Source organism: Lottia gigantea (assembly GCF_000327385.1).
Source record: "Lottia gigantea unplaced genomic scaffold LOTGIsca_91, whole genome shotgun sequence".
NCBI lineage: Eukaryota > Metazoa > Mollusca > Gastropoda > Lottiidae > Lottia > Lottia gigantea.
The window spans coordinates 353,886-381,380 of NW_008710984.1; the positions used below are offsets into that span (position 1 = coordinate 353,886).

The window sequence follows — 27,495 nt, forward strand, 5'->3', positions numbered from 1 at the left end:
GCATTATAATTCTATGAACTGCACAATGTTAGAATTACATCCTTGCAATCAAGACGAATAAACATTCAAATGGAAAGGCGTTTCAGATATCAGGATATGTCCACTTTTAGACTTGTGTCCAACACAGGTATTCATTTAATATAACACATAACTTGAAATTTAAAATGAGAAACTTTACGTTCTGACACAGTTATATTCCATATTCATCATACTGTTCATGTAACTAGTGTAACAGATAATGATACTCACAATCAGTTTGGATATCCAATATCAAAATCCGCCATAATTCAAATGGTATGTTCACACTGTATATTTCACTTATAATGAAGTTTGTGATAACAGCTTGTAAGATATAGAACTATCGAGTTTCACTATCCAATATATACAATGTAATTGATGCATGAATTTCTTGCTTGTTATTATCACTCAATCTAGTTCTTTTTGATTGGATTTGGTGAATTTAGAATAAGTATGCATGCACATTCAACTCTGTCAAAACTTTATAATGTTTTAACACGACTATGTCACTGGTTATTTTTCCTTCAGTAAGTTTTTACTATTTATGCTTTGATTGGGCATTTCATAATATAAAGCTTTAAAACAGCTCAAACGCAAAAATGATAATGGCTGTTCATTACCACAAATCTAGATGGTTGTAGTTCATGACGCTACTCCGAATGACGATTGTTACACGAGGTCACACTAGATGGTGGTAGTTCATGACGCTACTCTGAATGACGATTGTTACACGAGGTCACACTAGATGGTGGTAGTTCATGACGCTACTCTGAATGACGATTGTTACACGAGGTCACACTAGATGGTGGTAGTTCATGACGCTACTCTGAATGACGATTGTTACACGAGGTCACACTAGATGGTGGTAGTTCATGACGCTACTCTGAATCCTGATTGCTTCTGATACATATTTATTTATTTCAATGCAAATTTTTATGGAAGACTCTCAATTAAGTGAACCCCAAGTAGGCTGATATATTCATACATATATTATTCATGGTGTTGCTATCAACTTAGCTGTTATTTCCGGTAATTTTGCAAGATTTAATTAATTCCTGCATTAAAATAGTTGTTAATTCCAATTTATGTCTATAAGGAACTTACATAAAATGAAATTGAAAAAGAAATATTTAATGATGATTGTGGAAATTAAAACTGTTATCCGAGGTGATAACAAAGATGCAATTGTTCATCAAGTACAACCATTCAATATCGTTCAATGTTATTCACTTAATTGCATTGAATTTTATCTGTGAGGTAACACCATAACCATAATTTATAGATGATACCTACAGTAATGCATCAATATAAAGTACAAATATTGTATTAATATTCTTATTGTATTTGGTGATAAGAATACAATAACCATAAGATTTTATACATGTGTGGTATGTATGTGTTGTATACGAAATGGAATGCTTTTTGCTTGTATTGTATTTTTATATTTTCATTCCGACAAAATGTTATATAAGTAAAACAGGTTCATTTTTTTGCGCCATTGTTAACCTCTCGTTAGTTGTTGCTGTGGGATACCAAACCGACCACCAGCCACCATTTTTGATTGAATTATAGTGTCCATCATTTAAAATATATTTTACTATGAGATGTCATAAAGTTAAATTCGCCTTAAAGCTAAAATATTTTGAAGAACCATAAAACTATTGTTAGAAAATATATAAAGTACATAAAATGTCTATTGAATAAATAAATAAAAAGACACCAAGCTGTGACAATTCTATTATTCTATCTACCAAACGTCAATATATTTATTTTTTTAGGTTATTTTTGATATTGATTTAAACCTAGATTTTATCTCTAATATATACTTCAACTATTTCAAGGGAGGGCCTGTAAGTTTTGAAGAAAACATCTTAAAGTAATGTGTCAGTTTCTAATATCAATTCTCAGCGATTTAAAGGGAAATAGTTATAAAATAATTCGATTTCAAACTGTCAAGGGATTTTCAACTTAAATAGCCTGCAGCTTTATCTGATTGTGGAAAAACAGGACTAAGATTTCTGTCGCTGAAAAGAATTATGGGTAGTAATGTGAAACATATTGGCTGTATCAAGTCTATGATGGCCAGAAACGGGAAGGAAAAGGAATTTGTATTTTAATTGGGAAAGTTGAGTTTGATTCTCTTTCAGAAAAGAATACAGAAGAGATTTTTAACATCATCTAAATTTCAACACTTTTCAATCAATCAACAAAAACGTCTCTTTCTTGATGCAAATTCAATTTGACAGGAATGTTGTCTGAATTTTCAATCAATTTAAGACTGTTACAAACCATGAACATTGATCAAGGAATTTTCAATTAAAGTTCTTTGATCTAAACCATTGACTTATCAACTTTTCACGTTTCAACAAATATCAGGATTGATTTAATAATATAACAAAATCGACCTTCAAATTATGATTAAATACCCCCATTTAAACCGTCTCCACATGGTAATGTTTGATGCATTGATTTCAAATTTGTCTATTTAGAAGTCATATTGAGTTTGTAACCCGAGGCTAAGTTCTGAACTAATCAAATACATCTCTAATGCCCCTACCTCACAACACCAGTAGAGCAAAAAGAACCAAAAAAATCTTTTGAGTGGTAGAAACAAACTGTAATGTGACGACTGCTCAATTAGCTGCAATAGGGAGAATATGATCACTTGCTGGATTTAATCGACGCGGGCGTATCTGCGACTGTTAAATCTTACTTTTTACCCGTTGTTATGCTACTTTTCAATTTCCATGTACTACTTCTTATTAAAAATATAATCTTGTCGCCGATATGAACAGTATGAATCTGCCATCAAGATGATCACAATTACCGGTCAATTTTAAGACAGGAATTTTAGACAGGGGCACAATATAAAAGTTGCCCAAAATCAATTTCTAAATGATTGGGTTTTTTAACAAATTATTTAAGTGTATCTTGTTCATTGACAGGAAACATTCCGTTTGTTAAATATATGATCAATTTCGGCCACAAACAAGAGGATGAATCGCGGTAACAGGGTCCAATAAACCTGATTGGAAGGAGAAGGAGTAATGTTCACTGACCAGGAAGTAAATGTTTGTCGGACTAGGGGTATTGATAAAATAAATTGTCTAATAATTATTGTCGACTAAATGTCTAATCCTTGGGCAAATAAGTTCAATAAAATGACGGCATCAACATAGTTTCATTGATATATCGAGCAGTTCTTCGAGCGATCTTTGAACTTTAATAATATTTTTCTCTTTTACAAAACACCGAGCATGCTCATTCAACTACAAGTACTCATATCAAAGAAGGATCTCAACGATGTGACGCATATTACCTACTTGTACAATAGGTATGTGGTTTCTGCAACGCCAATCGAACTAGTCTTTACAGTTTTCTTTTATTTACATCATAGGATAGGTAAGCATGATGACAGCGCTAAACAGCAAAACGTGCCTATTCTTTCTGACCCTACGCTCCCTGATCTCAAAATCTAATCGTCAAAATAGAGCTAGTTTCGGACTAGAATATCTTAAGCATATCCACCAGAATCTCGCGATCATAAGTGGTACGATTGATGTCTAACGATATATTGAGGGTTAATGAAGGAGAACAGACAAGTGAAATGAAGCGATTAGAAAAGTTTATACAACTTTATTTACTTTAAATAAATTACTGGAATAGAATAGACGAGCATTGTAAACTGTCTGATAGGCAGATAAACATAAGATTTATGGTTGATAGTCATTCACGTTTAGCAAATTGGCTACGGTGGAATAACCGGGTCAGATCTTCCAATGTCACTTTTCAATCATTGAATGTTCTCTACGTTTTGAAGAAATATGATTTTCTAACCTTTTAGCCTTAAAATATATTGCATATACTGTCGTAATAAATATGTAAAGTAGACTGTGAAAGGGCATTCGTAATTATCTCAATATCACTCCCCGTTACGTTTGTTGATATATCTTACAAATACCAAAGCTTAATCAATTACTGATTCAAACGTTTAAACTACTTGGAACTGGGAATATATATAAAAAGATTAATGAAGTGACATCCTGATTGTTTAGTTGCACATTCCATTGCAATTGCATCTTGGCAAAACATTAGGTATTATATCAGATTGTATATGAATATGAAAAGAATGAAATATCATTCATTTCGATTTTACTGCTTGCTATCATAAAAGTTTATATTGAATATTGTTCCTCTCAATAGGACAGGGAATAACATTTCAAATTAAAATAATGTGAGTAGGTTATATATTTAGCAGGACCTCCATTTAAAGAATAATTATGTATGTATGATATGTATTTATATGTCTGCTAATCTATAAACATCACTGGAATTGCCGTAGGATGATAAAGTAGCGATATATGACCTATGTTTTATAAGAAGATGTGGCATTTAATGTTCCATTCGGATGTTATGTTTGAAATGTAAATACAAATCACTCGTTTCGCTTGAATACAGTCTTTAAAGACGAACGGGAGCTATTGACAATGATATAAACGAGAATGAGACATTTGATAGTACATTCGGATGTTTTGTCTGAGAAGTATTCACGAGGTCGTACTAAATAACACCAAGGAAGGAAGTGTTGAATGGAGTATATTATTTGAATGAGGTCAAAGGTTCATTGATTTGCTATTTATTGGTCAACAAACTGTTATATAGAGTCTCAATGAAACGTCATCTGGTAGTCAATCAATTGATTCCGACTTCTTCAATATCTGTAAACTTTTAATTATTATACCGAATAAACCTTCATAAATATTTACAGAGATATCGCTGTTATTAAGAACCAACGATATTATCACCAGTAGTCAGAGCCTATTTAAACTGTGTACTTTAACAGCTTCCAACCACCATTATCAGCAATAGCCGCTTTTAACCATCGGTCCGGCCATGATTATCTTTATAACAAAACTACTACAATCACTAAATTCCGCTTTTAATCAATCGTCAATCTGTGCATTATTAAATCACCATAATCAGCATTTGCTAATTTCAATCAGGTATAGATCTCTTCACCATCATGTTGCATCATTAAACCACCATAATAAGGTGCATATCAGTACAACATTATTTTGTGTGTTTTTAAACCAACATCCTCAGCAACAGCAGATTTCTTCTAGGTGCAGATCCATTAACCAGCATTTTGCATTATTGTTGAGATTGTCCACTCCCACGTGCATCATATTCTTTAATGAAAAACCTCGCTACTTATTGTAGAACATCAGCTATGATCTCAAAGCAAAATCCCTTACAGGTCCTCGTAATATCCTTTATTGATATTTTTTGAATCAATAAGTCGTAGAGGAAATGTATTTTTCAGGAACATCAGGTAATGCCTTGTTCAGTCTTTGACATTTAAAAAGTGTGGCTTACGACATGTATCGGATCCGAATTTATACTTGTTCACAACGACTGTATATTGTCTAATATTGTTTATCAACAAGTTTTATTGTATATGAGTGGTATAATGGTTCTAAAATACATTAAAGCAAATGTCAAATCAGACTTTATTATTTTTTTCTATACTTGATCTATAATTAAGCATGTTTCTTTCTCTTCAATAGTGTATTTAAAATGGCAGCGTGCACCCATTTACGTTCGATATTTTGAAAAATTATATTAATGAAAGTTACAATCAAACGTTAATTCTATAACAAATCAAAATTTCCTCTGAATCATTACTTGATAAATTTCTTAAGACGCTTTTGTATAAAATTTGATTAGATATATAATTTCGGGATTTGTGACGTCATCAAATTTGTATGCGTTTTTTGTTTTTTGTTTTTTTTTTAAAGTGGAAACGGAGATAGGCCTATCAGCTGTAAAGGTACAAAATAAGTCTATTTTATGGCGTCATTTTAACATAGCATTTTGTAAAATATGACAATAATAAATTCTTAATCTCTTCAAAACCTCTTCAAAGCAATTTCAAAATTTCTACAAAAACAAGAATAATAGATGTCAAGTATTATTTAATCAAATATAATGTAAAATGTAATTGAATTGAAGATTGAAATAGAATTTCAGGCTTAGAAAGACATGATGTGTTTTAGTTTATTACATTATACACTGAAACCTCCACAACCTTGTCATTTAGTAGCAAATCATTTAGTCACTTTCTTTCTTTGGTAACGATATTTTGATCTCGAAGGTATATAAGTTTTACAGCTAATTGGATAGATTTCAATTTTATGCGTCCCATCCCACTATGATCCATGTGAAAATACCGTGGTCGTTCAGACTATCGTCACTTACAGGTCGTTATTTATCTTATAGTTCTATGATCTCATAATGAAATTGAACTCTTTCGTCTGCAAAATTTAGACGATCACTTTAAGTCCCATTTCTGTGTATTTTCTTTCTACTATTATACCGTATCTTTTACGTTACACAAGGTAGAAAGCAATCAATGTTCTCTAGAATTGTTGATTTGAATTATAATTTGAAGGTGAAGGTATCAAATTTAAAATTAAAGACTTCTAATTCGATTCTCAACATGAACGTGTTGGGTTATTATCGAGTGAGTCAACTTATATATGAAATTTTAGGGAAGGTTAAATATTCACTCAAATGTTCAGGTCCACGGTGGAACAGATACTTCATTTAACAAATTGGAGACTGGTATTAAGTGTTACATCGATTTATTATGAATCTATCAGTAATGGTGCTGATAGTAGAGGTTGGTAGAATGACCAATGTCACTACTAATGTATTAGTTACTGTAATTGATAGAGTTAATATCATTAACAATCAATACACCAAGATAAACGTCCATTACAGCAAGTATCTCCTTGATTTACATCCATCTACAATCTATTCTTACTGGATTCTGTGTAAGATTGTGTGTAAGTCCGTCACACGAAATGGGAGGACTTGCTGCGAGGTCTGAAAGAACAATTAAATACCAATTTGTACACCCTTGGATTCAAAACCGAAGTGAGACAACATTTCTTTGTCGACACTTTTCGGGGGATAAGTGGTACTACACTAGTTTATGGTGGAGAAAGGTTAGAGTTGTTAGAAACCCATGCGGTTAGAACAATACAAGAGTACTGGTAAATATGTTATGAGTGTAATCAGTAATGCATTAAGTATGTATCTTCGGAGACAATGCAATGTGCGAACCAACATGCCTACGGTTTCGGTATTTCACACAACAAGTACACTTACTGGTTATGAAGTTTATCTGAAACAACAAAAAATAGACAACAACCCGTAAATTAAATCATTTTGTTGAGTATTCATTCCCTGTCTGAAAAGTTTTCCAACGTTTCTTGACAACTAGGAGGAGAGACAAACGGTTGGACAATCCTCTGCTTCAACGATTAGGGTTTATGCATCATCGATGACCTCAGTACCGTTTGTTATGAACGTGTGAATTTAAGTTCCATTCCATTTTTTTTATACGAGTCGGATGTGGACTAACGCCTTCTGTAGACTGTTTTAACGATCACGGACTCGTTTGCTAGAAGTATTAAAACTTTGCATGTGACTCTCCAAACGAGTACCGATTACTCATATTTGTCAAACCATTTATCTGAGTGTAGGAAATGTCAATATCTGGCTGTCTGGTGCTATATTACCATTGTCAATAGGTAAATTATATATTATGAATATTCAGAATATATTGATGGACTAAATTCTTCTCTGTCACATATCTACTGTAATCAACGAATTCGTTTCTCTAGTCCGAAACCAAGACATTGCCTCAATAATAAGACATGTGCGTGGACTGCTGAATGACAGATTTAATCAACTTGTGGTTGGTTTGAATTTATTGGTATTACAGTCAGTGTCAGATAATAAGAAAAGTAATTGTTATTCATCAACGAAAGTGGTGGAATATTCCCCATTTCAAACCCACGAGCTTTTGGAAACAACAATCAGTATTTTTGATTTCATCAACAGACATATATGGCTATAAAATTCCAGCATTGTATATCCTCAAACTGGGGCAATAAATTATCAATTTGATTAGTAAATGATTTCGGACTTCCATTGACGACAATAAAATATTATGGTGTCAGTAATGTCCGAAATGAGTCGGGTTATAAAGTGATTTCTATGAATGATTATCTACATCTAAAAGTTCTATAGAAGCAATTATCTCAATCAGAAACAATCTAAATACAGTTTTAGCAATAACGACAGAGGAAGTCTATAATAAAAATACCACAATAACATTATTTTTTACTTTCCGAGGTGAAGTGGCGTTTACAAATCTAGTCTCGCTAACGACAACAGTCAAATTTTGTATTTTAAAGGTGAAGGGGGGAATGTATTAGCTTTAAAATGATACGAATCGTTTAAAAATTGTGTCTCCTGTCTCACAGATTTATAAAATTCTCTTAACATTGCAAAATCATTCTTTGTTTTCATATTGCCAATACATTGTGAAATCCTTTTTTGTGGATTTGCAAAATATTTTCACCACTCTAATCTTTGATTTTCTTGCTAAAGATAAAATTGCAATGTACCATCTGGCCCGCACTCGATAACCATGCTCAGATCGTCTTAATCGTTTTCAATTTACAACTCAGGGTTCCTGGAGGTTAATCCTTGAAGAAACTTGGAGAAATCACGTCAAGTGCTAATCTGTAGTCCGAGAATCGTTATTGCTGTACCAGGTGACCATATCTAGAGTAAAGGAAAATAGAAAATACCATACACCAAAACCACGCAAAATTATGAAAAACAAAAGTAAAATACGACGCTTCACCTTAATGTCATTTAAAATGCACTTCACATCCTCGGCCAAGTGAGAAACGCCTGAAAGTCCAATTTCTGGACAGTCTCACCTTGCCTCTTTACACAATTTTTGGGCAGAAGATAGAAAATGTAATAACGCATTAATTTTCTTTTCAGTGTTCAGATCAGTTCTGCTATCGTTAGACCGACTAGTATATCGGACTACATAATCTGTAATGTGGCTCAGGTGTTTTGACGATGCATTGGGATCATTTTCAGCTCAATAACAACCTAATTGATCAATACAAGGAGACAAATGACCTCATAAGTTGTTTCCGATGTGAGTTGACCTACTGATTACATCTCATGTGTTAATGTCTTTGGTTCTCTTCGAAATTCATTTTATTTTGGAAAAAAAAGGATCGGGAAAACATTGCTTTGAAATTTGTGGAGATGCAATCTGCGAACCAACACAGAAAGTCGGCAAATATTTGCCGTTATATTGGCGGACCGTTTGCGACAATGTTCATCTAATAACCATAAACCTTCGCCGTTATATCAGAGACGTAACGTCGAAGTATTAGTTACCTTACCATCTGATTACACGTCGCAGAGCCTTGGGATATTTTTGTCGCTGACATATAATAGGGCTCTTATGGCACAGTATCTTCTTTTGGTTGATTCTGTAAGTTGCGTGATTGCTCACATTGGAGCTCGCACGTCGAGAAAATTCTTTTACAGTTTGAATTTCCGACCAGTTTTAGGATCCAGTAAACACAAAACCTTTTTCGAAACGTTTTAAAATTTTGTTCAACAATTAATGAATTTTATAAAGTTTTCAAAACATTTCGTCTTTGATGCGAGCAAGCGTGCCACACACATACACACATATTATGCTGCTAACACATCAGGGAATATTCGGCTACCTTAGACAAACCCTCTATAATGGTTAGCGGATGACCGCCAAATAGTTGAGAACGTTCTGTGAGCCTTCGTCAAACATCGCCAATACAACGCTAAATATATGTTACATCGGTTACCATCACCGACCAGTTTTGGTCATGGTCAGCAGATCTATCGATGATTATCGGCGAACATCGCAGAGCCGTCGACTATTATCAAGCGGACCTGTAAATTTTAATAGGTCTGCTACACTTTTTCTACAATTTTGTCACTATTCATCACAATTCATTGCAAAACCTATCCACATTTCGCAGATTCCTAAATTCCCAGTGGGACTGAGGCTTTAGACGAGGATGATTTGTATCGATCTCTTTCGATGATCAAATGATTTTCCCTCATTTACAGTGTTGGACTAACAATACTGAATATTTTCAATTTTGATGAGTATGTTTGTATAAAGATGGAGTGATCCCTTTCAATGTCGGTAATGATTAAAAATATGCAGGGCTGGACTAACATAAAGCAACAGTCCCACATGCCCGGACTTCAGCCCGGAGTAGCCCCAGATTTTTGCTGGAGTATCCACAGATCAGACCCGGACCAACCCGGTATACCACGGAGAGCGTCCGAGAGTGCCCCGGAGCCTCAGTGTGGACGGTAAGTTTGAAACTATCGTACGACCATTATGATATAAATTGCTTTCCCATTTATCCTTAAAAGAATTTCCAATCTTTTTTATGTTGAGCAGCGTGCTATTCACAGGCTATGCCAAACACCTTAGTATTTTTTAATAAGAAATAAGAATTAAATAAGAAAACAAACTGGGATCAATTAGGTACAAGAGCCCCAACATAAAACGGCCGTTTACAATATTCCTTCCAGTAGCCCCTCCAGACCTGTCGTGTATAATATATAGCCTATTTTATTGACGTTTAAGACAAAAATTAGAAATAAATTAAGAAATATATGGTCCATTCTGTCAATAACAGAAACCATACAATCCATCAATTACTGGCCCAAATCTAAATGGTTAAAGCTACAATGTATCAGTGATTCCATCCATGTTTTTAACAATCTACTTGTGACATTCAATAAGCACAACAGAAAACCTTCGCATCCATCTGGATTATCCACATTGCTTTTATCAAGGAAAAGACATATCTGGCATTTGAATAACCATGAAACAAGAACACGTAGCGGAAGAAAAAAAACCCAGATCTTCAGTCGTCAGTTGAAAATGTTTTATCCCAGGTGCGAGCATGGTAAAACCCAACAATTTCGGTTTTCATGTCATAGCCATTGTATCTTTAACTTAATCAATGCCGCCCATTGACTTTTTTTGATTGAATCAAAGTCATATAATTTCCATATAGCTTCCTCCGCTCCTTTGTCTATGTTTTGTATTAGTTTAGTGGTAATTAAGACAAATTGACTCCAACAGGTTTATCTTATACAGACAGATTTCCATTTATTTCCGTTTACAAATTCATTATGCTATTACTCAATAGTGTTAGTGTTAGTCATGTTTTATGTAATGAATTTGTTAAGTATTAGAGTACACGTTAGATTTAGATTAAAAAAATTGGGAGGGGTGTGTGAAATACGTGTGACTGAGAGGGCAGACGTCAACACGTTTTGATGTAAATCCACATTAAAACAATAGTTTGCCAGGAAAAGTAATATACGCTCACGGGCAGCTTTGATTTTAAATAGAAATATTTGGCAATAGTAACAATTACCAGTATTAAATACTCAACCTTCAGTCATACACTTCTTTTGAACTTTTTGAGATGATACTGAAAAATATTACCATGTTGTCAAAATCCGGCATGAATCAACACTAAAAGTTGAATGCGTTTAGATTGAGCTCAATAACTCATGTAAAATAGTTCCCATTTTTTTTTCTACAAGGTACATCCATGGGTGATTATAGACAAAACAAATAAGTTTTGAGAAAATCTGGCATGAATTGAGCCTTCCAGTGATTACAAGCTAAAAATTTAATGCGTTTCCAAGATTACTCATAAAATATTTTTTAGATTTTTGATAGGGTTCATTCTTGGGTGATACCAAACACTCACCCTAAGTTTCGTCAAAATTTGTCAAGAATTGTGCCTTCTTGAGTGTTAACGAGCTAAAACTTGAAAGCATTTCCAAGCACAAGGTTAATAACTCACACTTAATATTTTCGATTTTTAATAAGGTTCATGCTTGGGTTATGATTTGGCTGAAAACCTTGTGGTGGTTCTGCGTGTCGTACCTGCGAACATGTACCTATTTATCATTTCTTTAAAAACAATAATGACTGATCAAATTCCATGCGGAGACCAAAATCTAATTTACGTAATTAAAAAATACGACATACAGTATATTGGAGAAACAAAGAACGCGCTGCGAATTCGTTTTATCGTTACGATATGGTACATGGCAAAAACAGACCAATTTCCAATCACTTTAACCAACCCGACCATTCCATTGAAGACTTGTTGATTATGCCAATTGAAAAGATACAACCTATGCATAATATCAAGCAAGAGCAAAGAGTTTACTTATTGGATGGACCAACTGTATATCGCAATGGCTTAAATATTCAATACGACAATCAGATAATACCCTTCTTTACCACCTAGAATCACACTGCCACTACTGCCTTATATTATGAGAAACCACTACCAGAATCTCCAAGACCAATATCCTCATGTCTACAACAAGAGACTTGTTACAGCCTACAGAAGAAACAAAAATTTCAGTAATATCCTAGTCCATGGTAGACTTAACCCTCAATAGTCTTCTGACTTCTTTCCTTTTGAATCTCCTACGATGACTATTCATATGAATGATCCTTATTTTCTTATAGATTTTGTTTCACAATACAGGTTTTATCTTGAGATGATTATTGATATATCAGAAGACTATTCTATTTTCAGCTATTTCAGTTAAAGAAATGATACTACCACAGATAGTATTACAGAGACATCCTTAGTTAACATATCTAATTATCTTAACCTTTAACTTGTTTTATCATAAATCTTTACTTTGTGACCTTGGTCAGTGCTTTCAGGAGACTATGTTCTCATCATGATCTAACACACGAAGTTTCGTCAAAATCCAACGTTAATTGTGCTTTCTAGAGAGTTAAGGAGCTAAAAAAACTTGAACGCTTTTTCAAGAACAATGGCAATAACTCAAACTATATAGTTTTAGATTTATCTGATTTCCTTTAGAGTTCATCCGTGGGGGATTACCAACACTCACACCAAGTTTCATCAAAATTTGTCGATAATCGTGCCTTTTAAAATGTTTTGGGGCTAAGAAGGGCAATAACTAATACTAAACATTTTTCGATTCTTCTGATTTTCAAAAGGGTTTCATCCTTGGGTGATTAAAAAACACTCACATCAAGTTTCGTCAAAATCCGTCAGGACAGGCGGACCGACGAACATGGGTGACGCCAATTCATGTGGGCGTATATCATCTGATATAATAGATAATTTGATTTTTGTTTTATACCAAAGGGTTATATTTGGTCGAGCAACACCATAATTATGTAATTTTACAATGGAACAAGAATAAGGTAAGGTTGCAATAGATTGTACCATTATCATCTACTATAACATAATATAGCTTATGAAGTTGACCAATAAATCATTATCGAACATGCTGACAAATGCCTATGAAATGTACATGTATTCAATATTCATAATTAAATTATGTACTTCAATGCAATAAACACGATATTAAATTATTATGAAGGTTGTACTGTAACCATTAATAATTGTTACTTTATGCTCATGGTACAATGTTGTCAGCTATTACAGATAATGGATGTTAATTTTAGATCCATCTTACTCATACGCCATTCAGCTGTCTTACTTCAATTAGTTGCACGTCATAGAATCTTTCTGATGATAATCTGCTTATAGTTTACTCTCAAATCTTTTAAAGCTTACATAGTCACTGTCCGACATGAACCGTTGTCCATACTGGACTAGTCTATTTCGATTCTAAGGGCTGATTATTATTAGAATGAAAATGCTTTAAAATGTTGAGAGTCAAAATCTCAAGTACACACTACCATGACCTTTCACGAAAAATGACTATTTGTGCAGGACCTAAATGAAAGATCTGACGTGACGATTTGAATCTCGACTGGTACCACAACAACTTATGAATTTCGTGTGGTCTAGCATTATATACTTGGATTCTTTTTGATTGTTTGACTTCTTTGATAGCTAACGGTCTCACAAATATTTAGACATACTTACAAACCATTTAATCTGGTGACACAAAATGTATTTCTAGGATTTTGTGTGAAAATCAATAAAATATTTTAAGGATGAATTACTAGAAAACATGCATTCCCATTAAATGTTATGATTATTGATTTTCTTCACAGGTTTTTATGATGAGCACATCATCTCGATCCGCACACTATTCTCATTAAAGTTCCTTGATATACAGCATGGAATCCGCCTGTTTCAGCACATTACAGATACCCAGGTTTAGATTCTGTGAGGTTGTATCGTTTTACGATCAATAGCCCAGTTTGACATTCTAGCCATAAATACATAATCTCTACAGTGTTAACAACACTATGATATACTGCTCTTATTTAATCAGCCAATACGTCATTTCCGGTGATTTAAGATTGAAGCTTAACCTAAAGATCAGGCAATAAAATTGTATATCTCTTTTATTAGTGGTGAATAATGTGACATGGAGCGTTGTTCTTAGATTTAGTAGCTCGTTCCATCAAATTTAATATAGTAATAGATCCCGTTTTAACAAATTTAGTCTTGGAATTGTTACGGAACATCGAACGATCATCGTTCATAAAGCCATGTGCACACGAGCCGAAAGAACAAGAAAAGCAAGAAAATTTGTATAAACAGAGAGAAATAAAAAAACAAAAAGAATGACGCGTAAAACACAAGAAAATTGAAGTAACTAGAGACGGCCATAAAAAAAAGAGAAGCAAAAGAATAGGTCCCATAAATAGTCATAACAGGTTTTGAAAACCGTACATTCATTTGAATAATGGCGTTTGATGGCTATTGTGATAATCATCTATAGAGATAAACAATTGATTTGACTTCATTGTTGTATGATTTCTATTAATACATGGTATTATTTCTATCTATTATTACAAAAATAAGGTTAAACATCAACTATTAGTAAATACTGCCGCAATAAAGTTTGACTTTAATCAATTTCCATATATATAATAAATCTGACACATTTAATAGTAAAATAGTTCGTATCGTGGATATTCAAATTAGGAGATATGGCCTTCTTATGTCCAAGTCACTTTCCTAGAGAATGCAATTTCAGCTACCAGAATCACTTCCTCACTCAGAAGGCACATAACTATTTTACATCGATATATTACGACTTTAAGAACATTTAGGCCTACCTGAATTGTATAGTTCTTTAATAGTTCTATTTAGAAATAGTTTCAATACTATATGGCAAAGGGGGGTTAACTATTTTTTTAGTTTCAATATCCAGACAACAAATAACTCGTATCAGATCTTAAAATAAATTCAAAGTATCGATATCACCAATCACTTTTATATTCATTTATCGGCATTTCTCAATACTTATAACAGATTGAAAACTAAAGAATCCTTCTGTATATGTATCGATTTGATTTAATTTTCGATGAAAATTTGAGCGAATTTAAATTTATTTACGTAAGGGCATGCCACACTGCAGTCTACAATCCTAGTAACGAATTCCAGCCTTTTACTGCATAAAATCAATGGATTTCATTGGCAAGACATTTCATACCATCACACCAAAAAATATTGTCATGCATTGTTTCATAGAATATAATAACAAAGTTCGGTATGGATTTTGTTAATGTATATCGTATGACGTATGAATTATAAGAAGCTTTTATTTAAACCAAAACAAACCCTTCTAATTGTTATAATCTTTCACTTTTTTGCCAGATTAGTAATGAACCGGACTTGATCCACGTTGATAGTCTGGATTATCGATAACTTTCCTATCATAATTAGAGATTTTCTCTATGGGGGTGCAGACGTTATGTCAATAAAAGAGATCCATTTCGTATTCAGATCAAATTCAGAGGACTCAGAAGGAACTTTAAGTTAAACATCAAGCGTTTTGACATTCAGATAACTTTTTCGGAATAATTTACCTTAATATTTATCCAATTCAATATTCGTGTTTGCTGGAATATTGAAATTGTTAACAGAGTGACTGACATACGTAAAATACTTTAAAATGCAAACTATGGCATCAGTGATAGGTGTTTTAGTGCTTTGTTTCATTGGTCTAGTTATAGGTAAGGTATCATGCTGAAAGTAAAATCAAATATTCGACCCGGTTGACAAATCTTAACTCACGGGAGAATCCAAGGGAGCAATTTCATGTCTACCGTATTGATCTTGACGTGTGAATGCTGTGGCTGATTTCCAGATTCAAGAGAGTTCCATGGATTTTGTATGGTTGATACATCATCATCTCTCGATTTGATCAGTATAATGTTGTTGTTTGTTTTTCTAGGGTTGGTACCTAAACCAGTAGAAGAAAGTTATTGTCCAGTCAACTGGCGAGAGTTCGAAGGTCATTGTTTATTTCGGCCAAGTATTGAACCCGACGACATATGCCATAGTTTAGGTGCCAAATCCGTTTTTAATCTCTTCTGTATGAAAGGTAAAGTGTAAGAATATTATCAATCTACCATAACATAATATTATTGCATATATAGAGTCGTTTAATTTTGACCATCCGGCTGATAGAATTTGAAAAATGAAATCTTGTGTATGGGAGGTTTTAATATGAACATTAAAAGCTCTCTCAGGTTATGTTTCCTTAAATGTATATATTCAATAAAGATACCTGTATATAAATACTATGATTACTGTTCTTGAAAGAAAATAAAGAAGCAAAAAAGCCTTAACATAGAGCTTTCACAATTTTTAATAATACTTTTTAATATAATTTTTCGTAATATATACATTCATTTATGTTATGCAAATCAAGTCAAATATCACAAAATTTGTATTTGATTAATAATGATATTTATGTGCTTTTTAAAGTTGAACCTTATTTTTCAGGAAAACTCTTGAGGCCAATCGAGGAGCGCCCTTGTCCCACAAATTGGATGAAATTTCACCAACATTGTTTATATGTTCCAAGTTCAGATGCCAAGTCTTACTGCCCACTCCACAATGCCTTGGTTGTTTACGATTCTATCTGTATTAAAGGTCAAACAGGTATATCATTCTCTTTTGTAATAAAAAAGAATATGGTCATAATTGATGGAACACGATATATCGAACTATCAACTTCAGTATGGAGGATTATTTAAAGTCATGCGTCCGGTTTTTTTTCAACTAAAATGGGGACAGTCAACGTTTCATGGTCACTATAAGCATATTAATATACTTTGATAAAATCTGTAATTAGGGATTCCTTCTGGCGGTATAAATGTTTATTTAAAAATTGTAATTAAAAATTAAGTGACATTTTGGTGTTCTGGTAGGGTGAACATTTCACGAGAGAACTGTCACTATTTGCTATATAGCTATGTAATAGCAATATCAGTTAATATTAAATAATGATGTTAGAGGAGGCAGCGCGGGATATCGAAAAGTTGTGTGTTGAAATAGTTCTTACCGGTAATACATTTTGTAGACCGATATAGAAACGTAGTGTCTTTTAACACTATTGTAGTATGCGCTCTATAAATTTGTTTACCGAGTTCCTACAAAATCATTCCGACAAATTATCATTTCCAAAACAATTCGGTACAGACCAGCATGAGATAATTCGTCTTTATTGTATTTTTATTTCTAGATTTACTGAAATTGAAAGGAAAAAGTAAAGCTGTGAAAATTGCCAAAGTGCCTGATTCTTTAAAAGGTTAGATATTCACTTTTCACTTATTGACTTCCATCTTCCTTCATGCCACCTTGCTTTTCTCTGGGCTGTGACAGAAACCTAGAGCGTAAAACTCTATTTCATTTCTTTCATTTCATGAAATGCTTATAAATGCATTTGTATTTTCAATGCTGACTGGTGTCATGTATCATAGAGATTCGAAATAAGTTTATACCTTTTGTGTGAGACCAGTTATAGTTGCTTTTTGCAATATTCAGATTGACCAGAATGAGCAAAAACTGTTGCACCGTAGCCGATGTTCAAAGAATTTTTTGTTAATGAAAGCTTTTTGTTATTGTTTTCTTCCAGAAGAGGAGAGAGCATGCTGTCCTAATGGATTTGGAAAATAATTTTTTACTAGGACTAGACAAATTTTCTCCTAACAAAATAGCCGTCTATGAAAATATACATTTTGTGGTCCATGTTATGTATGATATATTTATTGATTGATATCTATTTAATAAATCTTTATGCAATTGAAAGAATCTTTGTGTTTTGTGTTTTCCAAGTCCCTGGGGTCTAATTGGTAGGAAAATAACAAAACTTAAGCAAAATTATTTCGCAAAGTAAGGTATTTGTCATTTTGGATGTATGTGGCCTACTATACTGCTGAAAATTGGTCATATTTGCTCACCTAGTTCCTATAACCTATGGCAGATTTTTGAATTTTGTTTTTTCTTAAATGTCCAGATAGTGAATGTGGATATTCCCTGCAAATTTCAGGTTTCTAGCTTTGTAACTTTTCAAGATAAAAATTTATTTGGATATTTAACCCTTGGTTGATTTTCGTGATTTAACATGGAAAGAGAAAGCAAATGAAATAGTGGTGGAAATGACACAATATTTAGTTGTAGTCTGAAACCATTAAGAAATAAGTAGGTCAAACAGTCTCGGTAAAGATCGGCAATCTTCGGTAACTTCCGGTTTATGCGCATTGATGTGGAAAAATCATGGATTAATCAGCGACTGTCGATCACTCTTTTCATGGATTAAAGATGTTCAGTTAGAGATAATTAGAAATTAACCGATTAAGGTAATTCTTCGATTATCCATCTTACTATTGGTCAGTCTATTTATACCGATCTGATACTTTTAACATCGGAAATAAGGCGTGTGAAACACCTCCATCCAAACGACAAAAACATAACAACAAAGCAGTTGGCCCTGTCTGGGTCGAAATGTTTACATTTTGATGGGTCGGTTATTTATAGATCAATATATCTTTATGGGTCAAAATGATATAATATGATATCATTTTTATCTCTTTATATTATTATCTTTACATTCCGCAATAGAATAAAGCACCCTGATTAATTGGTATGAAATGAATTTTAAGGTTTCCCTGTGACTGGACAGTCTGGGACTGATACTGCTAGAACTTTGGCTTCAATTTTAATGTCTTGAACATAGACCACATAAGGACAGGGATAGAGTAGGCCATATGTGGGCATGATAGTGATGACATGGGCAAGGTAACTTTGGATCTTGTATATGGATATATACAGGGACTGGGGGTAGGCTAGAGATTCAAGGCTCATAATACTGGTATTGACTTATTGATATCATCATCTAGATTATCTAGTTTAAGGATACAGGCTCATTAACCTGGTTATTTTGTACATTCAGAAAATAGTACATTTACTAATTTGTAGCATTAGTGCCAGTACCAGTACCAGTAGTCCTTTGGTACCTGGTAGGCTACAGTACTGAAAGGAATTTCTTCAGATTGTCATTGTAATTGGTTTTAGGAACTGACATCAGATGAAAAAGAAACATTCGTGGCTCTATCGGTACTGGTTATGTATATTAAATTCGCCATTCGTTTGACCAATCATACCTTAGCTAAGTTAATCAGTAGCCTGATATTGGTAGTTCACTGCTCAATATCCAAATTTGAGCCTTAAAATCCATTGCTAGTACTGCTGAAGACTTAACATAAGGCAAGACTAAAGACAAGCCCCAAAAAATGGGGAACCTGTCCCTTTAAAGACTTCAGAGTTATTTATTTGCTTTTTTACACCATCTTTTGGACATTGCACACTGCATGGTATTGCATATGCATTACATATTATTTGAAGGCTGGTAATTATAAAGTATATATTGACAAGCCTGAATCAGTTCCCCAAATCAATTAACCACCCATTATTTCTATTCCTGTAGATGATGATAGGCCTATATAGCCAACAAGACAAATTAAAATAAATGATTTTGGTAATGACTGACTGTAATTGATATAAACTGATATTGTAATGTAATAGGAGGAAATCAATTGCTATTAAGTCTATTTATAGAACTTCTAATCATTATTACGTTTTATATGTGATGTAAGACAAACCATCCAAACATGTTCTACAGCTTGCCTAGAATAAACATGGCAGCTAGCGTCTGGTAAGAAAAGGATAATATAACATGTAATATACCGGTACTAGAGAACAGTACAGTATTAGAATTTAATACTTATGAGGTTATTCTGAGGTGTCATGGCAGATTTGTAATTAGTCTTAAAACTTTAGTCATGTTGTTATAGATATTTTCTTTTATTACATTATGTCTACTTCTCAAGAGTTATTCTCGAAGCCAAGTTACCTATACACTACCCAACTCGCTGACTTGAAAGGGGTTCTCTTGCCATCACGAAGTTGCCATCTGCATTATATCTTTGCAGAATATAAACATCTCTATATTGAGAAGGTAAAAAAACCTGTTGCAAGGATAATGAGGTTTTCTTCGGCAATTAATGATATCATCATGAACACACATTAATTAAAACTTAAAATTCCTGTCATTTGAACAGGTCTCTAGAAGCCACCATAATAACATAGAAAGTTAAACAGCTGTTATTTTTTGTTATGGAACTTTAATTTCATAATTGTTTTATCTTCAATATGTTTGGTAAATGTAAGAAATTGTCTATATATGTCTAAGAAATGCTCATGTTGGATTAAAAGGATGCCAACCTATCCAAAACAATTACAACACTTTATGCAAAATTTCTTTTACAGGAATCAACAATGGAGAGCTTAACATCTCTGAATCTATGTAACACCAGATAAGTTGTGGTCTGTAGCTGTTTCCCAAGATGGGAAGTGCTTCATCGAAATTTAGAAAATATCTTCAGAGTGACAATGAGGTAGCAGCTTTACAGTTGTACCAGAATAATGGTGACTTACGCAAGGCACTAGATCCTAATTGTTCTTACGGGGACTCACATCAACATGAAACTCCTTTACATATATGTTCTCGGCATGGGATGAGATCATTACTCAGGTATGTATCACAATGAAACTGAATACGTTTATGATTTGAGAACTTGTACATACCAGTGCTTGATTTGTGCAGCTCACAAATGTTTAAAATAAGCAAATTCCCTACTTACTTTGAAACAACATTTATAACATGACAACTATTTGCCATTTTGACAAGCAATTCCAACAGATAGAAGATACATCCTCTAGGGATTGAAATTAACAGAAAGGAATTTCAGTCCAATTGTGTTTCTGTTTGTGATTGTATTTTTATATGCCCACATTATAATGTGGTCATATGTACACAATCGATCCATCTGATTTTTTTTTTTGTGGATCAATGTCGTTATGAAGATGATCCCTATCAATTTTCAGGATGATCTGATAATTTTTCACCAAAATATCATTTTCAACTTTGTGTATTCACTCTATTAGCCGTATAGTGCAACTTTTGCTCACACTTCAAGTAACAATTCTGTTGGTTTTTATATGCCCACACATAGTATGGAAGCATATTGTCGTCGGTCTGTCTGTCTGCCTGTTCACATTTGGCTCATGCTCACTCTACAGGCTACAAGTAATAATTTGTACTTGGTACTTGGGTAGGTGTATGTCACTTTGCTTCGCAAGGCTATCTTTTTTCTTATTAAAGGATCAAGAGACATTCAACCCATGGCAAGAAATCAATTTTTTTTTACTTAAAATGACCAAAAAATATTTGAATCTTTTAGAGTGTAGTAAAGAGCAGCCCTAAATCTTATAATTAATTGTGACTTGTCTTTAAAGACAACAATGATGATTCATATGTCTTCAAGTGTTTAAAGCTACCACTGGTTATATGTATATCTTTATTTGTAGGATATTCCTGTATGAGAAGGGAGGCAACCCCAATAAAACCAACAATCATAAAGAGACAGTATTACACTGTGTTTGTATGGAGAAGAATTCTCAGTTCTATAATGTACAGCGTAGAAGGTTAGATTGTCTAGCTATGGTATTAAAATGGAAGGGGGCTACTCTACAAGATGAGGAAGTTGAAAAAATTGACGTTGCTGCCTTGGATGAGGTATGTAATTATCAGGGTTTGCACAGATTCTTTATAATGGCACTAACAAATTGCTGGAATTCCTGTAATTCAACATGTAGCATTAAAAAACAATCAACATAGCAAGCAAGCCTTAACACTTGCACAAGACAAAATTTTCAAATCAGCAGTTTGATTTAAAAATCTTTTAAAAGCAAGGATGGACCTTGAACGTGTTTTCCATTTAATTAGAATTAGATTACAATTTCGTTTTGTTATTATATTTGTTTTTATGTCAGTTTCAAGAGAAACTCCTACAGATATTCATACTGTAGTAGGTTGTATTCATACCAAAAGTTCTTCTGATTTTAATGTGCCCTTTTTTATTCCAGAAAAATAATACAGCCTTACATTATGCTGCAGCATCTGGTTTGAAAGCTTGTGTTGAGGTATGTGTATCTAATAATTGTGAAAAGACAAGCTTAAACTCAAAGTGTTTCAATTTAATCATTGTTAAAATCATCATAAAAACATTTTGACAGTGCTTTTGAGAATGACAAAGTGTCAGGTCCTGATCATTAATCTGTTAGTTTAATTAATATGTAATTTTGTTGTTGACAGATGTTAGTACAGAATGGATCACCATTATTTCTAGAAAATGAAGATAATCATACTCCATGTGATTGTGCTGAACAAAATGGCCACAATGAAATAGCTCTGTATTTAGAGTCAAAAATGGTCTTCTCTGTAAGTTTCAAGTGAAATTTAGTACACGTTTGACCAATCATACCTTAGTCTCAGAGATGGAAATTATTTAGCCGAGCTAATCAGTAATAGTGTTCACAGCTCAAGTTAAAATGATGACTCATCTTTTCTTGAGACTATACTTGATATAGAAAAGACACAGAAACACAAAGCGAAATTCCTGGTTTGAAGTATATATGAAGGGATTATTTTTAAGCATTTCTTGGACTTTTGAAGACTATTTACATAAGCTTATATTCAAAACCCAAACCAACCCCAGAAATTGGTGAACCTTAGCCTTGTTATTTGTATGATATTAATTATTATAGAATGATGGTATACAAGAGGAAGAGGAAGATGAGTTATCCAATGTTCCTGTAGAGGTTTGTTTTTTACCTCTTGATATATTTTTCTTAGAATTAATCTCTTCTATAACTGTCGATCAGGGTCATTTTTTATTTTCAGCAGAATGTCATGTACTATTATATATATTTCAGGACTATTGTTCTGTTAATTTCAGGAATATTGTTCTGTTAATTTCAGGAATATTGTTCTGTTAATTTCAGGACTATTGTTCTGTTAATTTCAGGACTATTGTTCTGTTAATTTCAGGAATATTGTGGATTGAGAGCTCAAGATCTGCAGGAAGCTAAAGATCAGTTGTTGGTAGAAACAGCAGACATGTTGTCAGTCCCATTATTTACTGCTGAGGCTCTTCTTCGTAACCATGGTAACAACAATTTCTTTAGGGCTCATCAAAAGAGTTAACAAATCAATAAAAATTACTTACATCTGAAAAGGATCTTTTGCGTTGACTTAACAATCTCATTTGATTGGTTTGGTTATATTAGATATCAAAAAAAGAAATGGAATATTTCAGTGATTCTTTTTGTAGTGGGATATGAAAAATCAGAAGTCTTGACATTTGTGGAACAAAAAAAAAATATTATTCCTATTAATAACCAATTGTGTCTCTTACAGAATGGTCCAGAGAAGCATTATTAGAGGCCTGGATGACCAATCCTGTTCATTGCTGTGTAAAATCTGGAGTTACCACCCCTTCTACTATATATAGTGATGTACCAGAAGTACAAGAAGAATTGAGTAGTCCTCTACCCAGCCCCAGTAAACCTTTACCGACTGGTCTTGAATCATTGGTATGTTTTCTACAGGCCAACTATGGAAAGTACTGGCCATGTCATCAGGGGATTCTACCCACACCATGAATCACCTAGCAGACAACAATACATGTCGCCCACTGACTGAGCTATGCCACTGCACTACAGGTTTTTCTGTCAACTACATTATGAACATAAGTTTCAGTGCTGCTAAAAGTTATTTATTGAATTATATTTGTTAAGATGTTATTATTTTTTGTAGTGTGATATATGTACATGTCTATATACCCCTACTGAAGATTCTGTACAAATTGTTTGTGAACATCATTTCTGTACCGAATGTTGGGAAAGGTAAGCATGTATTTTGGCTCAGAAGTCAATCTTGTTATTACCTCTAAGCATAATATTGGGTCGTACCGAAAATTGTCCCAACTATCTTAATATAAATCAGCAAATGGAAGCTGTGAGCCATGTAAGCACTATGTTCAAATAACAGTGTGACGAGTTGCTTATTGGAGGGTCTGTTAATAAGTGTGTTGAACCTAGTAAGGCAGGATGTACTTTTTAGGATTATTGTGAAATTCAGGAGTAATAGACATAGTAATAAAATCAAATTAACCAACTACCAGTAGTCTTGTATTTATTATACACTTTTTATTCTCTAGATATCTGAATTTAAAGATTCAAGAAGGTGATGCTCACCATATAACTTGTCCTGCGTATGATTGTCCTATGTTAGTACCAGTTGATATAATAGAAAGAATTGTATCCCGTCCAATGGCTAGAAGATATTTACAGTTTGATATTCAGGTAAGACAGGTGTAGGGAAAAGTTCTTACCCAAGCATATGAGTTGAAAAGAGAAGCAAACGTGTTACCCAAGTGAGAAACAGGTGCCTGTGGAAGAGTCCAAACAAATAGATATCTAATTAATCTTTGAGATGTTCAACCCAGAGCAGTGACAAATAGATGTTAACTCTGTAAATTTTGATATTAATTGCAGGCGTTTGTGGAGAGTAATCCTGATATGAAATGGTGTCCGTATCCTGGTTGTGGTAGAGCTGTCAAGTTACCAGATCTAGATGGTTCAGCAGCTAGTAATGCTGGTCATCCTAGAATACCTACTGATACTTCTAGAGCTGTAGATTGTGGTAATGGACATTACTTCTGTTGGTAAGCACAAGTTTTTATGATTTTCTTCTTTATCTTTGACAATAGGTTTGATATTTTGGCTGTTGGTCCAAAGAAACAGCAATCAAGAAAGTAATATCTATATATTTTTTTTTTATCTGGTGCCTTATTATACCTTTTCTCTTATATTGATCATAAAGAATTGTTTCTGAAGGGATTGATGTTTATTTTTAGGGAATGTTTAAATGAAGCTCATGAACCTTGTAGCTGTGATAACTGGAAGAAATGGTATGAAAAAGTTGCTGAAGTTAAGCCAGAACAAAGTAAGTTACAGTTTTAAGTGTGGAAAGACAAACATAAGAACGTTTTAGAATACAGTTACTGAGTTTAATGTATTATCAGCTATAAAACCTTTTTGTCATTCACTTGTCAACCTCAGAATTTATATAATATGCTAGCAATTATATCCCATGAATTATACAAACTTTGGTATTCTTCAAAATCATTTACATGCCGGCATATCTCGATCAATTATGGAATTTTCACTAGGATTAGGTTGAAAAATGTATTTTTCTATAATGGTAGTGTCTGGTACAGAAATAGAAACAGAATCAGCAGCTAATTGTTTATGGTTAGTGACCAACTCTAAACCTTGTCCCAACTGTAAATCACCTATACAGAAAAATGAAGGTTGTAATCATATGAAATGCTCAAAGGTAGATAACTTTAGATATTTTTCCTGATTAAATCCCCATTGTGATGTATGACTTCATTCCCCACTGTTACTTTGTAAATTTAATAAATTTTGGTTGAGGTTTTCAGACGTAAAAAGGGAAACAAGCATGTCTTGTTTTAAATTTCAGTGTAAACATGATTTTTGTTGGGTGTGTCTTGAACAATGGAAGAGACACAACTCAAGTACTGGGGGATATTTTAAATGCAATAGATATGAAGTCGTCAAAAAAGTGGAAGAAAAAACATCACAAGTACTTACAGAGGTAATATTGTTAAATAAACATTTTATGAAGATATACCACTTCAATGTTAAAATTACAGCAAATGTCCCAAAAACCAGCCCTAAAGCTATTAACATAAGTGTGAAATATTGTAGCATAATGAACAAGATGAGCTTTTTGGTATAAGCAGTGTTGTTACCTCAAAGACAAATACTTGTGGCACATATTCTCAGAGCAGATAACAATTCATCAAGGTACTGTCTGAGCTTTTTATTCGACCACCCCAATCTCAAGGCTAGTGACTGTATCCTCTATTTTTGTTTTTTAGGCAGAAGAGAAAAATCAAAGAATGCAGGAATTAAACCGTTTTGTACATTATTACACTAGATTTAAAAACCATGAAAATAGTTTTACTGTAAGTTTGTCCAATACTTATTATTCAAAACAAAATTCAAATTTTTTCAGAAAAAGAGCTTTATGAGTATTTATGAGTATTTTTTTTTTATTGATTTTTATCCACCCTTTATATAATTACTGATTTTATTTATGTAAATATTTGATAATTTTGTAGTTTGAAGAACCATTATTAAGAACAGCTCGTAATAAAATGATGAAATTAGCTGAAGCTGTTACAGATCCAGGTATGCTTTTAACCATGTTTAATTGTAATCATTCTTTTACCACTTTTCAACCTAATGACAGTGCAAATGCAAAACTTGAAATTTGTGGAGAGTGACTGGCTTAAATTATTTTTTGTAGCTACAGCTAATGCTGAAACTAAGTTTGTAGAAGATGCAGTACACCAGTTATTAAAAGCAAGGCGTGTATTAAAATCATCATATGTATATGGATATTATTTAGATGGACCAGGGTATAAGAAAATAGTCTTTGAATTTATGCAGGTTTGTGGATTTAAACTTGAGTTTAGTTTGGACAGGTTCTAAATAATTTTTTCTAATATGACAATCAGAATATATTCAATAATTGACCTACTTTGATCTTGATTTAACACAGTTATTATAGTTCTGAATTTTTGGTGTTGCAGAAGAAAGTAAACATATAATTTCCCACGCTAGCAGTATAGAGATTTTCATCTGATTTTCATGAAACTTTGAATAATATCTAGTTGATTAATTCATGGTGTTGAGTTCAAACAATGTGATGATACCGTGAAAGTTGATCAGTTTGTCTAGCTCGGGTTGTAATTGTACAATATTTACAAAGAGAGTAATATTGTTATTTCTTCTGCTATAATTATGTAGCTTCATCATTACTTCCATTACAGACTGAATTAGAGGAATGTACAGAGATTTTATCACAGATGGTGAATCGTTTATATCTACGAACACCAAGAAAGAAAATCATTGACCAGGCATTAATTGTTCAGAGAAAGCGCTTAGAGTTTTTAATAGCAATATCAAAAGGCTTAGTACCACCTGAAACACCTCCTTCATTACGCAAAAAACGACGAAGAAAATATAGCATGGAATTAGAGGATGTAAGTAACATTTTTATATAGTATATCTGCTAGTACTCATCAAGAAAGTTGTAGTCTGTAGTCTATAAAGATCTGTATTTTCTTACAATGAAGAAAACAGATATATTTGAGTGCTGAATGGAAATATTGTTTAAAACCTCTTGTTCAATGAGATATTTTGGCCTTATGATATCTTGATTAGAATTTGAAACATGTATAAACATGAGCTTATTTTTTTTCACTTAAAACTATATAAAGTACTTATTTAATGGATG

General features: G+C 33.1%; 2 protein-coding genes across 2 annotated transcripts; both read left to right on the forward strand.

Annotated features, from left to right (window-relative positions):
- The first annotated feature begins 15,703 nt into the window (after positions 1 to 15,703).
- Positions 15,704 to 18,011, forward strand: LOTGIDRAFT_236974 (hypothetical protein). The gene is made up of 5 exons (XM_009068587.1): positions 15,704 to 15,925; positions 16,147 to 16,296; positions 16,701 to 16,859; positions 17,443 to 17,508; positions 17,836 to 18,011. Exons 1-5 carry the CDS (start codon positions 15,865 to 15,867, stop codon positions 17,874 to 17,876), a joined length of 477 nt encoding a protein of 158 aa, XP_009066835.1. The 5' UTR covers positions 15,704 to 15,864; the 3' UTR covers positions 17,877 to 18,011.
- A 2,594-nt stretch (positions 18,012 to 20,605) lies between these two features.
- LOTGIDRAFT_134513 (hypothetical protein) lies at positions 20,606 to 27,262 on the forward strand (the record flags this gene model as incomplete). Its single annotated transcript, XM_009068588.1, has 17 exons — positions 20,606 to 20,793; positions 21,630 to 21,837; positions 22,188 to 22,244; positions 22,417 to 22,542; positions 22,869 to 22,922; positions 23,152 to 23,269; positions 23,521 to 23,696; positions 23,920 to 24,008; positions 24,323 to 24,467; positions 24,660 to 24,829; positions 25,022 to 25,110; positions 25,373 to 25,503; positions 25,651 to 25,785; positions 26,072 to 26,158; positions 26,315 to 26,384; positions 26,503 to 26,645; positions 27,029 to 27,262. 17 exons carry the CDS (start codon positions 20,606 to 20,608, stop codon positions 27,260 to 27,262), a joined length of 2,220 nt encoding a protein of 739 aa, XP_009066836.1.
- Between the last annotated feature and the right edge of the window lie 233 nt (positions 27,263 to 27,495).